The 15,073-nt window shown below is 36.3% G+C and overlaps 1 protein-coding gene across 1 annotated transcript in view; it reads left to right on the top strand.

Annotated features, from left to right (window-relative positions):
• itga11a (integrin, alpha 11a) overlaps positions 1 to 15,073 on the top strand; it is a 166,976-nt gene that overhangs the window by 94,525 nt on the left and 57,378 nt on the right. Inside the window, exons 12-14 of the mRNA XM_030128769.1 lie at positions 540 to 688; positions 3,986 to 4,129; positions 12,087 to 12,290. Coding sequence (XP_029984629.1) covers positions 540 to 688; positions 3,986 to 4,129; positions 12,087 to 12,290 — 497 coding nt within the window. The remainder of the gene's footprint in view (positions 1 to 539; positions 689 to 3,985; positions 4,130 to 12,086; positions 12,291 to 15,073) is intronic.

Below are 15,073 nucleotides of genomic sequence, written 5' to 3'. Positions count from 1 at the left end.
TGGGGAAAAAATGAAATTTCTGAGGAAAAACAAGTACAATTTTATCAATATTCTGCCTCAACTTATGATTTCTACATGTGCATTACAGATCAGATCTACCAAGGCACAAAACAGGCAGAATATTGTTCAAATGGCACTTAATTTTCTTTAGACATTCCAGGTTGTTCATATTTGTTCAGGTTATTGACATTTTATTGTTAAAGGATATCAGAATTTAATGTTCTTTGCAATAAATCAAAGAGAAAAAAATTGGTGTTGCCATTATTTAGAGGCATAATGTTATATTATTTTTTCCACATTAAACCAAGAAGAACATTTGGAGTCATTATTTCTGGGTTATTATGCTGTTATTTTTGAGTTTAATGCCCTTGACTGTTAATATCTTCAGGGTAATTTTTGCATTTTACACTTTGTAAATTCATCTCGCGGACCAGGTTGGACCCTTTGATGGGCCGGTTTTAGCCCCCGGGCCGCATGTTTGACACCTGTGCTCTAAATGTTTTGAAGTAAAATTAATGTTTATGTTGTTATTTTACCAGGTTACACCGTGACATCTGTGGTGTCAGCCAAAAATGGCCGTCTACTGGTGGCAGGAGCTCCACGTTTTAATCACACTGGCAAAGTCATCATCTTCACTTTGAAGAACTCGGGAAACCTCACCATCCTTCACTCTCTCAAAGGGCAGCAGGTAACGACTAACAATTCACTGGTTTTGATGAAACATCTGTAGACCAATGACACACTGCTGCAGTCTGAAAGTTCCAAGAAAGGAGAGCAGACTGGAATTTGACCAAATCTATCATATAATACATTGAAAAGAAAAGAAAGGAAAAACTTCATATTTTGTGTCTTGTCATGATCTTAAGTGAAACAAAATCGCAACTACCTGTATGAAATATACTTTTAAGGAGAAATATCTTCACTGTGTCTGTTTTAAACATTTTGGCATCAGAATATCCACCATATTTAACTTTGAAAATGAAATTCACATACATATAAAATATAACAAAATAGTTGGAAAAATTATTGTGACACGCAGTATTTTTCTGTGGAAAAGGCCAATTGCCAAAAGTATTTGAATTTTGAAATGGAAATCTAATATAAATTTACTGTTCTCCACTGCTACAGTCCAAATGACATAAACATAACTGCACACATGCTGCTCAACATAAGGACAGATTCAGTGCGTTAACCCTTTCATGCATAGTGGTCACTACAGTGGACAGCTGTTCTCTTATATATTCATGGATTTTGTTGTTTTAGTTCCATATCAGCCAACACAGTGGACACTCACTCTGCAAAAATCTAACTCTGACCAAGTGTATTTTTCTCATTTCTAGTCCAAATATCTCATCACACTTAAAATCAGACAGAATCACCTACAGAGGAACTTTTCAGTGAGATATAAGAACTGATTTATAGACAATAGATCCGGAAAATCTGATTTCAACAAATCTTACCAAGACAATTTTCATTTGTTCCAGTGGCAGATTTTTTTTTTGCTTGAGTTAAACAAAATAATGTTCCTCTGTAGGTGATTCTGTCTTATTTTAAGTGTGATGAGATATTTGGATTAGAAATGAGAAAAACACACTTGGTAAGATTTACATTTTTGCAGTGCATGCACCATCCCATACACTGCAATTCATACCGTTAGTGTAACTCTACTTGATAAACCTGATCTGCACTAATATGTTTGAGTGGAAATCAATTGCTTGTTATTGTTTTTAAACTGTAATTAACAGGTTTTTTGTTTTTTGGGGTTTTTTTTTTTTGCATGTTATCTCCATGAAGTGAGTAATGACTAGTATTAGTGTATGTTAAAATGTGAGAAATCATCAGATTATCTGCATTAAAAATGTGTTTATTTCATAGTTTTCACACAGTTTATCAGTAAATACATGTCTTTGCTTCAAAAATTAAATGCATGGTGTCCAGCTGAGTGGACATTTTTGCAACTCCATGAAAAATGGGTTCATAAAAACAATTTCAATCAAATTAGGTTTTTTTTAACCCTTTCACACATGCATTATGACAGCCTTAATTAAGGTTTTTTTTTTTGTTTTTTTTTTTTCTGAGTGTTTTTATTCCTCTAGGCATTAAAAGAAAAACAATGCAATTGACATTTTTTTATGAACCTATTGTGTCGGCAGGTCAGATTTAAAGTGATAGTACAGGTACAAGTAACACTGACAAAACTCATTATAGAAAACTCTTTTATAATACTAAAATAATGTTTCTGAATACCCCATCAGGATTTAGTGACAAGAAAATACAACAATGATATTTTTAACCTGGTTACACAGGCAATGAGGGAATTAGGGAAGACCAGGACAAGACAGACAGAGGGCAGACAAAAACAGGAAGGAGACCACATCACCAAAATAAAACAGGAAGAGATAAAAAACCAAAAACCCTAAACTAAATCAACACAAATGACGATGCATGACACTGAGGCAGATTGGAACCTTTGGTGGGTCGGTTTTGGCCCACGGGCCGCATATTTGACACCCCTGCTATAGTACGTCTATAGACAGGTCCGTCCATCCCCACATCCACAGGCTGGTGTGGATCAGCGCCTTTCACTGCTGTAATGTCTCATAAGTCATTGGAAAGCACAATGTCTTTTCTTCTAGTGGGATTTAAAACTTTTTCGTGAACACTGACAGTCATGAACATCCAAATTGCACTTGTGCCTATACATACACATTAAAAGAGTTTTTCCTTTGAAAAACAATGAAAACCGGACATTTTCGCTAATTTATAAAAATTGCCAGGCAGGACGTGAAAAGAGGACATGTCCAGGCAAAAGAGGACATTTGGTCACCCTAGTCTTTGTCATAGTTTTGCTATTTTTTCACCTCCTCAAATAATCCTTTAATGGAATTGAATCAAAGTAAATGAATAACAGATTAATCAATTACAAAAATCAAGTGATTTGGACACATGGACGTGTCCAGGGACTCCAAAGGGTTAAATGGTCCTATTTAGGCAGCTGTACAAGCTGGCTTTAATGACTGACTTAGAGAGATTAACCCTTTCATGCATAGTGGTCACTGCAGTGGACAGCTATTCAAAGTTGTTCTCTTGTACATTCATGCATTTTGTTGTTTTAGTTCCATATTAGCCAACACACTGGACGTCTATGCATCATCCCATACACTGACATTCAGACCATTACTGTAACTTTGCTGTTCTTGATCAACCTGATCTGCAGTAAGATATGTGAGTGTAAACCAATTGCTAATTGTTATTAGACTGTAATTAACAGGGTTGTTTTTTTTTTTTGTTTTTTTTTTTACTTTTTTTTTTTTGGCATATCTGAGTGAGTAATAACTAGTGTCATCCTCCTGAGACCCAGGAAAGGAAAAGTTTTGGCTTTTTTACATTTAATAATTGTCTTGATTGGAAACAGCATGAAACAGTTTTTTCAGATGTTTTTTTTTGTTTTTTGTTTTTGTTTTTTTAATTTATGTAATGCCCATTGCAGTGGACAGCATATTGTTTTGTTTTGTTTTGTTTTTTTGTAATAATACAGCTGTAAAACTCTTGTCCTCTACAGAGGACAAAAATGCATTGCTGGGTTTCAGGAGGTTCTAGTTTGTTAAAATGTGAGAACAGATTAGCAGTATTTAAAAAAAAAAAAAAAAAAAGGATTTCATAGTTTTCACACAGTATGTCAGTAAATGATCATCAGGCTGCAAATATTTATAATTTGTAAATAAGAATCTGCTCTTAATTGCTTCCCTGGGTAAATAAAGGTTAAATAAAAATAAAAAATGCATGGTGTCCAGCTGAGTGGACATTTTTGTAACTCCATGAAAAATGGGTTCATAAAAAAAATTCAATCACATTGTTTTTTTCATGCCTAAAGAGGAAAAAATAAATCTTAATTAAGGTTTTCATTATTCATGCATGAAAGGGTTAAACAGACAAATGATAAACATTAAAGTGTAACTTATTTGAGCGTGTTCATGTCTTACAGATCGGCTCGTATTACGGCAGTGAGATTGCACCAATGGATATCGATGGAGACGGCATCACTGACAACCTCCTGGTGGCAGCTCCCATGTTTTTCAGTGGCGGTTTGGAGAAAGGAAAGGTCTACATCTACCGGGTGACAGAGCTGGTGTGTAGAAAACACACAGCGATAGGACGCATACATGTAGTTATCACCAGGTAGTATGTGCGCTAAATTGGGTCAACTCAACACCTGTTAAAAGTCCAGACGCTCCCAGTAATTTCTACCACACCACTTTGTTGCATTCCAGTTCCAACGTTCACACAATGACAGGCTGCAGGCTGACATTTGACACATGACCCTGTCCAGATCAAATGTTCAACATCAAATGAGGAAACTACACCATGCCAGTGCAGCGGTTTTATTATATGTGTAGAATGAACTCAACAGGAAAGTATTCTGCCCCTTCTAAACTCACTTCCAGCAAGCCAGTTGGAGGTGAGAACTTTCTTTAATAAAACCAAATTTCCCACTGTTCCATGTTAGTCTTGCTCATTGGAATAACAAATGTCTTCAGCTGTTTTGACTCCACTGAACATCATGGAACAGGTATTTAAATATCTGCTGAGGCCCACACCTACGGTGGCCCAGCGGTGCAACAGCCCAAAAAATTATCCACTATAAGAAAAAAAAGAGAACAGCCCAAAAAATTATCCACTATAAGAAAAAAAAAGAACAGCCCCCCAAAAATATCCACTATAAAAAAGAGAACAGCCCAAAAAATTATCCACTATAAGAAAATAAAGAGAACAGCCCAAAAAATTATCCACCATAAGAAAAAAGAGAACAGCCCAAAAAATTATCCACTATAAGAGCCTCAATTTGTGATCATATTGACCCCACCGGACTAAAATAATGATTAGGGAGAATCGAATTACACAAAATCCCTCATAAAATACTACAAATCACCTCTAAAAGCCTGGCTACATCTGACCAGAGGAATGAAGTCATTATGCTAAGCTAGGCTAAGCTAAGCTAATGGAGGGGCTGCAAGAACAAGGCAATCACTGCACTGCAGTGGAAACTGATTTGCCCACTTATTGAACTCATTAGTGCATGACAAATGAATTAATAAAAAAACAAGTGATGAACTCTTCCTTCAGGGTTTTCCAGGATGGTAGATCCCATCAGAATCGCCCACTGGAACAGTTTGGGTTGACTAGACTGCAGTGCATATTCTTCCACCAGCGCAGAATGTGTGCGTCATCACGACAGGACAAGACAACGAGCATGTGCAGAATGGAAGGAATAAAGTCCAAACGGAATAAAGGGTTTACATGTCCAAGGAATAATTTAGACCAGATTCAAAAGTGGATTAAACCAGTGACTTTAATCGGGTTTAAATTTAATCCCAACTTTTCTTTTTCAACTGGAATAAGGTGTTTACATGGGCATCTGAAATAGGATCTAACCTTCAATCAGATTAAACCAGGAACAAAAGTTGTCATGGAAATGCACGGATTGTTGTAATGGAGTGTCTCAAATGTCACTCAACCATCCTTTTTCTAGTGGTCCTTGTGAGGGTCACATACGTACATACATACATACATACATACATACATACATACATACATACATACATACATATACTGAACAAAAATATAAATGCACGACTTTTGTTTTTGCTCCCATTTTTCATGAGCTGAACTGAAAGATCTCAAACTTTTTCTGTGTACACACAAGGTTTATTTCTCTCAAATATTGTTCACAAATCTGTCTAAATTTGTGTTAGTGAACAATTCTTCTTTGCTGAGATAATCCATCCACCTCACAGGTGTGGCATATCAAGATGCTGATTAGACAGCACGATTTTTGCAGAGGTGTGCCTTAGGCTGGCCACAATAAAAAGCCACTCTAAAATGTGCAGTTTTATCACACAGCACAATACCACAGACGTCACAAGTTTTGAGGGAATATGAAATTGGCATGCTGACTTCAGGAATCTCCACCAGAGCTTTTGCCTGTGAATTGAATGTTCATTTCTCTGCCATAAGCCATCTCCAAAGCTGTTTCAGAGAATTCATGAAGAAGACTGTGCGAGGAAAATGGTGGTCACACCAAATACTGACTGGTTTTCTGACCCCCCTGGACCACCCAATACAGTAAAAGTGCACATTTTAGAGTGGCCTTTTATTGTGGCCAGCCTAAGTCACACCTGTGCAATAATCCTGCTGTCTAATCAGCATCTTGATATGCCACACCTGTGAGGTGGATGGATTATCTCAGCAAAGGACAAAGGAGAAGTGCTCGCTAACACAGATTTAGACAAATTTATGAACAATATTTGAGAGAAATAGGCCTTTTGTGTACATAGAAAAAGTTTTAGATCTTTGCGTTCAGCTCATGAAAAATGGGAGCAAAAACAAAAGTCGTGCATTTATATTTTTGTTCAGTGTACATATCTTAGTCATGAATTACAGCAGCCATGTCCTTTTGTCACTGTGGCACTTACTGACAGCTCTTATAACAATCCAATACACAGCTAATATATATCTTAATGAGCAAATATGTAATACATAATATGTGCATCTTAATATGACTTAAATGACTTAAATTTGATTCACTGTCTAACACTAATCAGAAAGTGCAGTCTGAGCTGTTTAACAGCCACCAGAGACTGACTGTGACCCTTCATGGCTGCTGCAAGAAGCATATGTTTCAAATTTAGGCACCACTGGATAGATTTTTTCCTCTTTTTTTTTTTTTTTTTTCTATCCGTCTTCCTTTTTGTCCCACATGCATTCATCAGGTAGCTCAGAAGTCAAGAGCTCTCTCCTCAAATCAACTCCCTTCCCATTTGTTCAACTGAAAAAACAAGTGATCTCATGTTACGTCTGCCGACAGTAAATTATATTACGTACTGGAACGCCAAGTGGAGCAATGATATGCATAACTACTGTTGGACCCAAGTATTTCACTTCATTTTTGTGAGAATGCTCTCTGACAAATTTTCCGAGTCATTGATCTCAAAGTTGGGATATTTTCCATCTGACTTATCAGTTGCTAAGAATAGAAGCAAACTTAAACTATACAACAGACCTTAATTTTTCATTTTTTTTTTTTTTTTTTTTAATAAGCCTGAGGTGAAATTCCCCACATTTCCTTTCACAGATGTTTAAGATACTTGAGTTCAAACAAGCAGAATTAAAGGATAATGCAAAAGGCGCAGAAGCCGATCCAAACTTTATCTTTGGTTTCATGAGAAGAAAAAAAAAAACAAATGAGAATTGTTGCTTTTTCTTGTATAAATGAGGAGATTAGTTGATTGGAGATGGTTTTTAGATGATTGAAACAACAAACGGAGCTGCATGGAGAGCAGGGAGATTAGGACAACAATCTGTTCTATGGTTCATTCAACAAAGAGATCAGCCCTTTGACCAGAAAACTGAGCTTTGCTTGGAGCCATAGATCTCCTTAATAGATATGACACAGGGCTTTTTTTTAACCACAGATGTGTATTGCTTTGAGAAATACCCTTTTGACATTTGCTGCTGTTTCCAATTGAGCTTCTGTCCTGCACACATTGTACTTTAGAATGTATTTATTGAAATGATGGATGTGCACAATGTCAAAGCTTTTTGTAAGCAGTCTAGCATGTGCATGTCATGTGCATATCCAGGCATTACATTCCTCTGTAATCTTCAACTCTCAAAGGGATGTTTGCAGAAGTGGTATAAAGTACTGCATTGATGCCTTGACATAACTTTGGCCATAGAGTTTAGTGGTTGATCTGGTACGAGTAAAAGGTAAGATTGGGTGGCAATATGTGGACATGTCTATAATGGAGAGTTTATGTGCAGTCAGTGTTTCTGACTCCTCAGTAGTAAACAGTGTTGGGAATAATGGCATTACTAATGCCGTTATTGTTTTCCAGTAACGGGTAATCTAATGAATTACTATTTGAAACGTTCCAACGCCGTTACCATTATCGGCAGTGAAATGTGGTGCGTTACTATGCACTGATATCTAACAGCTGTTATCCGTCCTGACTCGCTCAGCCAGGCACCAGAGGTGTGACGTTCGCCGACAAGTCAAGTCTTTAGAACGGCTCTTTAAAGTGAACGATAAGAACTGATTCGTTACGAGCCGTTCTTCTATTCAAATTACCCACACTGCCTTCATGCTTCACCTGTGTGTCCACAGGTTTGAGTTGTCCACGCTGCCTTCACCTGAACCACTAATGACATCTACGAGTTTGAGTTGTTCCAGCACACCACAGTCACTTGAACGCAACTATATGTGCAGCTAATTTAGGGGAGGAGTTATCAGTGAGTCCAACTGACTGGACTGAAGACATTTACTGCTGCATCAGAGAGGAGCGACTGAAAAAAGTGCAGATGTGGGATTAAGTGGAGGAGCATCTTCTTCTATAAATGCAGATATGTACTTATGCGGTGGAAAAGCTGGGCCCTGGTGGACCTCAGCCTGGCCCTGGTGGACCCCAGCCTGGCCCTGGTGGACCCCAGCCTCACCACAGTCCTGGTGTTCAGTACCTGTCTGCTGTTCTACTCTATGCAACGGGCCGTGAAACACTCAAAAAAAATCTGTTTCCTTTTACATATTTGAAGGTTTTTCAAAAAAGTCACGCAATAATTACTTTCCCTGGTAACTAATTACATTTATGAAGGAGTGATTCCGTTACTAATTTAATTACTTTTTTTGGGAAAGTAACTAGTAACTATAATTAATTACTTTTTAAAAGTAATTTGCCCAGCACTGGTAGTAAAAGTATCTATTCTATGTCTTAAAAATGTCCTAAAAGTAGACGCTACTAAATGACATCATCACTTAATTTGCATAACTGTAAATGTGCATGTAATTGCAATGAACAATGTAGGAAGGAGGAGTAACATTTTGTTAGAGACAAAATGTGAGTATAACCACACAAATATGTTTAGAACTATAAATTAATTATATTCTGTCAATTCTTGTTTGGTTTGGTATTTAACCTTACGGTCCACTTAGGAGCCTACAACAAGTCATGGTAATTTGTGAACATTTTTAACCAGAACATTTTTAATTATCAGTCAACATTAACAATCTAAATGAACCAAAAAGAGACAATAGAGAAAACTGTCAATGTCAATGAGAGTGATAAGTGCAGCGATTTGTTTTAGACAAACAACAATAGATGCTTTCATGTCACAGTCTACAAAAGTCTCCAATAACACCACAAAAGGTGATACATTTGTCACCAGTGGCTTTTTTGATAAAGAGCCTCTACAGGGGTCTGAAAAATCACCTAAATATATCAACAAAGGGCCGGATCTACTAAAGGTTTGTGTGTATTAAAATGTGTGCAAACTCCTTGCACACGCCAAAAAATGTACAAACTGATTTACTAACAGTGACACTAAGGGTTGTGTCTCTCAAAGGTGCAAAATAGCGCGTCTGATCCAGTTATTACATTTGACACAATGAATATGAAATATGGGGCGTTTACATGCAGTTGTGCGTGTGCTGGGGGAAGAAAATGTAAATATATTAATTTAGCACACACAAAGTGATTTATTAAACCTGAAAGCAATTTTGCATTTTTTTTAAAATTTTGAATGCATTTTGAATGCATTTTTCACCCTCGTGTGAACATTTTTGGAGTGACGGAAGAAAAAATAATTAAGTAAAATAATTACCCCCTCAAACACACACACACCTTTAAAATGAAAAACATGAACAGGAGAATTCGTAGGACCAGACACTGCACTGCAGTGCAGAGAGAATCCAACTGCACTTAGACCAGACCAGGGGTCTTCAACCTGTGGCTCCAGCCCACATATGGCTCTTTATCCTCTCTCTATGGCTCCTCTTGTCAAAAAAACATAAACATTTTGAAATGAACTGAATGGGCCTTTACTTTTTAACATTGTTATAGGCCTAAATCTATTCTAACTTTGTCCAGCTGCAAAAATATGCAGGCTTTACATGGAATAAAATAATTTTTTGACAGCATAAAAACCAAAAGGGATTATTTTCTTGCCAAATTCAATACAAGATGCCCAATTTGCATTTGTTTGTAGTTTGTAAGTAAGTCACTATACATGAAAGTTGCACTTTTTCTCCGTTACACAACATAATTATGTTTTGGAAATAATGTCCATCATTTAAAATTTTTTTTTTACAAATCTTGAATGTTTTCTTTCTCGTTGTATCATTTCATAAATGCACCAGACATTGTATTATTGTAATGGAAATACAAAGTTAAATAGCAAACTAATCAGAAATAGGCTACAGCAGAGCAGCCACTACATGGTAAAATGTAGATGGGTTTAAATATTTTTTTCATGGCTCCAGTCAGATTTCTTTCTTTTTCTTTGAGACAAAAACAGCTCTTTAGGTCGTAAAGGTTGCCGACCCCTGGACAAGACAGATGTTCTACAGGTGAAACTACAATGTTCTGCGTGCCTTGAATTGATCGCCCTATGTGTTTGCATATGTTTTAATGCAGACTATGAAAGATAACGAGGTGGAAAAACAAGGATTCATTTGTAGTTATTAACACTCTGCTTATTCTTAGCCTGATTCATCTGCATTTATTCCCTCATTTGCATTTGAGGATCAAGTTTTTATGTTGGCGTTTGCAAAGAAGCATAACTAATGCAAAGGTAAAACTGTATTTTACACCAACAGTCAGGTCTATATTCACCTTCTGTGTAGAGTTCAAATCATAATGACACAGACAGAAAATGTACATCCTGTCTGTTGTTTTTAGGAACAGCTGGGTCGTTACATCCAGTTGTGGAATGGTACTCTGTCCTCACCTGTTGTAAATGAATATTGAATATAGGAACTGAAACGAAGCAAAACAAACTGCCCCTGAGCTTTCCCACACTGAAACAAGCCAGTACTGGACAGGGCTCATAAATGACAGCTGCCATTGTATCCAACCCTATCTGACCCACTGCATTATCAGATAAATGGTTTGGACTGGGTCTGCCTGATCTAGGTTACACTGTAAAAAAAATCCTCTTGTTTTTACGGAAAAAAACTGTCAGCTGTGGTTACCAAAACAATGCTGTATAAAACACATCCAACTGTAAACATATTTACGGAGTAACATATAGATTTAATGTTTTAAACATGTAGATTTAACATTTTAAACACGTAGATTTAACATTTTAAACACATAGATTGAACATTTTAAACATGTAGATTTAACATTGGATTTAAATGGTAAATGGACTGCACTTATTTAGCCCATTTTCTCCACCTTCATGGTGTCCAAATCCACCAGGTCCAACTGGGACCAGTTTAAGGTTCAGTGTCTTCCATGGACTCTTTAACATATGGACAGTCGGAGCCAGGATTGGAACCACCAACCCTTTGGTTATTGGACGAGCCGCTCTACCAACTCTACCAACCCATTCATTTACAAGTTTAAAATGTTCAATTGTTAAATGTTTACTTTTTTATAATGTTTAAAAAAAAAAAAAAAAAAGCAAATACATTGTTATTTCAACATTAGGGCCTTGCAATTTAAACGGCACCACATTGGTTTTGAATTTACAGTTTTGTTTTCTAAAAATAATAGAAATATATCATTTCTACAAACAAATTTGGTTTTGTTCACATACTCTTCCTGTAAAAACTACAGCTATATTTGATTTAATCGTTAACACAAAAATCTTTTCAAATAAACAACTTTGCATTGTATTGTCACTTACAGTTTTTTTATGTTGCAATTTTACAACTTTTTGCTGTTAATTCTACAGTCATTTTTTACAGTGTAAGTAGAAATCAGTTTGAATGAGAGCTGTGCTCTGCCAAAACAAATGAACATTTGCTCCCAGGCAGATGCATCTGCTTCCCAGGCCAGGGACTCCCCACATAACACAAAACCTTCTCATCATTTTCCTGCATCACAAAGTCTTTCCCTTTGAGTAGTTTCCATCAGATATTTATAATTTGGAATTGAAAGACAAAAGCAAAAACTCTGAAGACAAATACTTAGAGGCTTTTCATTCAGTTCTTACTTGGCCATCAGACCTTGAAGACTGTAGAAAAGATTATAAATTCTTTGGTAATGGTACAAAACCATCTTTTTTTTTTTTTTGTTTGCCCTCCACAGAATCGATTTTTCCCTGAAGGAGCATTAGAGATCCACAATGGGGGCCAAAATGCTCGCTTTGGCTCATCCCTCGCTCCCGTTCCTGATCTGAACGGTGATGGTTTCAATGACTTGGTGGTCGGAGCTCCACTGGAAGATGACCACAAAGGAGCCATATATGTCTTCTTTAGTCAGCAGAACAGAATACTACGCAAATACAAACAGGTAGGAGGCTGTCAAAAAGCACTGCATCTTTGCATCTTCTGCATCCTGACTCTAAATCAAGTTTGTGTTGTATTAGAGTAGATTTTCTGCTGAAGTTTGACATTTTAAATAGATACAGCCACTGCTTCCTGCATGCTCTACATTCATTTCATTATGATGAGGAAATGTTGCAGATGCTAATATTCTGTAGCAGTTGGTTGTTTGGTTTAACACATAAAGACCCAGTGCTGCTTTTGTGGCAGTTCCCAAATTAATTTTTCTCTCAATTTCACCTTTCTTAAGTGATTTATCACTATTTGTTATAATAATATCATCTATAGTTTGCATTTTTCAGAATACATCATGTATTTTCGTATGTTTAATTCACAAATCACGTAGCTGTTAATGAAAAATTAATTTGTTTTCAGCAAATATATCAGTAACTGAACATAAAAACAAGTGTCAGTGATGGTGTTTCCATATTCACTACAAACGGCCTGATCACAATCAAGGGTACCAGAAAGGGTGCACATATAGATAAAAAATAATAATGCTCTATCAAAAAATCAGACAGGCCATTTTATTACCTCCGCCAAGGAGGTTATGTTTTTGCCAGGGTTTGTTTGTCTGTCTGTCTGTTTGTTTGTTTGTCTGTCCGTTAGTGTGCAACATAACTCAAAAAGTTATGGACAGATTTGGATGAAATTTTCAGGGTTTGTTGGAAATGGGATAAGGAAGAAATGATTAAATTTTGGTGGTGATCGGGGGTGGGGGGGCCCACGGGGGGGGGCCACTGATCAGCCTTGGCGGAGGTCTGCGCTCTCCGAGTGCTTCTAGTTTGTCTGATATTTCTCTTTTAAAGTCCAAAATATTTTTGTATTATGGTGTCTACTAAAAATTTCACAGGCTTGTACCCCTGTCAAATCAGAAATTATTGGGTGTATGGACACTACAGTCTAATAGCCTCCATATTTAATGCCTACAAAGATATACAAATGTTTCAGCACTCAGGATAATCATGCATTGTTTATTGCATAGATGTCGTGTCCAAAGCATGCGTGCTAAAAAATTCCATATATTGAAAGAAACAATAAAATTACACCCACATATTTTGAATATGGTGTCCGGACACTACTTGGTGTACGGACTCTACAAGATTGGAATGGAAATCTGGCTTACCACATGGTCGCATCTGTGTTAGATCTGTAACTAAGTCTTCCTGGTACAGGAGGAAATAAACATTTGTCAACAAGTTAGAACAATATATCTATAAGGCATATACTCCATATTATTGATGGAAGTATATTGGTGTACGGACACTACATGAATTTTGGTGAACAACGCGCCATTGAAAACATGCGGTTCGACGTAAACATCCGTTTGACACATTGTTATCAAATTTTCTGCAGCCAGGGAGCAGACCAAAATCTGTCTAGTTGTGCATATTTAGTCCTAATAATACTGAAATAACAGGTTCCCATTCTATTATTACAATTAAAGGGCTGTAAAAGAAGGGTTTTCAGAACAAAATGGTTGATTGTCTTAATACTGAAAATAAGAATTGATAATCAAACAGCTGTTCAACAAAAATGATCAATAAATGAAAAGCAATGTGATGTGTGTATTTTGTAATAAAAAAAAGACACAGGAGTTGAGTAGTAATTATTTATTGTGTTACAAAACATTATGGCCAATAATTTTGCTCTCTTATAACAATAAAATTGTGCACATGTTTTCACGCTCATTGGGTCGCCATTTTATCAGTTTTTATCTGATTTTCTTCAAATTTGGAGGATTGCAAGATCTAGTACTAAGATGGCCAAAGAAACATTTTGGGAATGGTTTTGGGGGGTATCTGTTTGCAATACTGATTAATACCTGATGCAAATATACTTGTACACCTTAATTGTGATCAGGCTGAAAGCCTCTGAGTGTCCTAATGGGTCATATCTGATGACCATGAAAAGATGACAAACTGTATTTTACCTAAATTATATATGCGTATTGATAGGATCAGTGGATCAACAGGTATTAAACATTTTAGATCATTAGTTGCTTTTGGTTGCCGGTGGATATTTGGGTCTTTGAGGGTTAAGAGTAATTTTCTGAACATGGAAAATTATCAATTTCTCACAGATGTGCAGCAATAAAAATTAATAGCTGGGGGATTTTTATAGAGTTGTGATTAAGATGATGGAGGATTTACATTCAATCACACCAGGATCAGGATCCTGTTTGTGTGCTTGTTGATCCAGTGTCACAGTTTACTAAGGTACGTAATGATATATTATTTATTCAGCCATTGCTAACATACTATGACAATGTCTGTTTTGATAAAATGTAGATGGTATACAGCAGGAAATGGCTGGTAGTGATGGCTGATCATAAAAGTTATAATGAGATTAGGGATGTAACGATATGAAAATTTCAGATCACAGTTATTGTGACCAAAATTATCACGGTTATCATTATTATCGCGGTATTATTGAAATTGTGCTCGAAATGTTCAAAAAGTACTAATACACACACTAAAATAATTTAATGAAGTTGTATTTTAAAAAAACAAAAAAAACAAAAAAAAAAAAACAACAACAAACAAATAAAATAATTGGCACAGTTTCTGTTGCTGTTGCAGAAACATTCAAATGTTAACCCTTAGTGGTCTGAGCCTTTTTTGTCCGTTTTTCAGTCCTTTTGATTTTGCCTTTATATACTATATAAACAAATGTTTACTATACCCATGTTTGGGATCTGTTTTTTTCAGCACAACTTCATCTATATCATCTGTCTATTATTTTTTTCAC

Source organism: Sphaeramia orbicularis, chromosome 3 (genome assembly GCF_902148855.1).
Source record: "Sphaeramia orbicularis chromosome 3, fSphaOr1.1, whole genome shotgun sequence".
NCBI classification, from domain to species: Eukaryota; Metazoa; Chordata; class Actinopteri; order Kurtiformes; family Apogonidae; genus Sphaeramia; species Sphaeramia orbicularis.
This window is presented reverse-complemented; position numbering and strand designations above follow the sequence as displayed.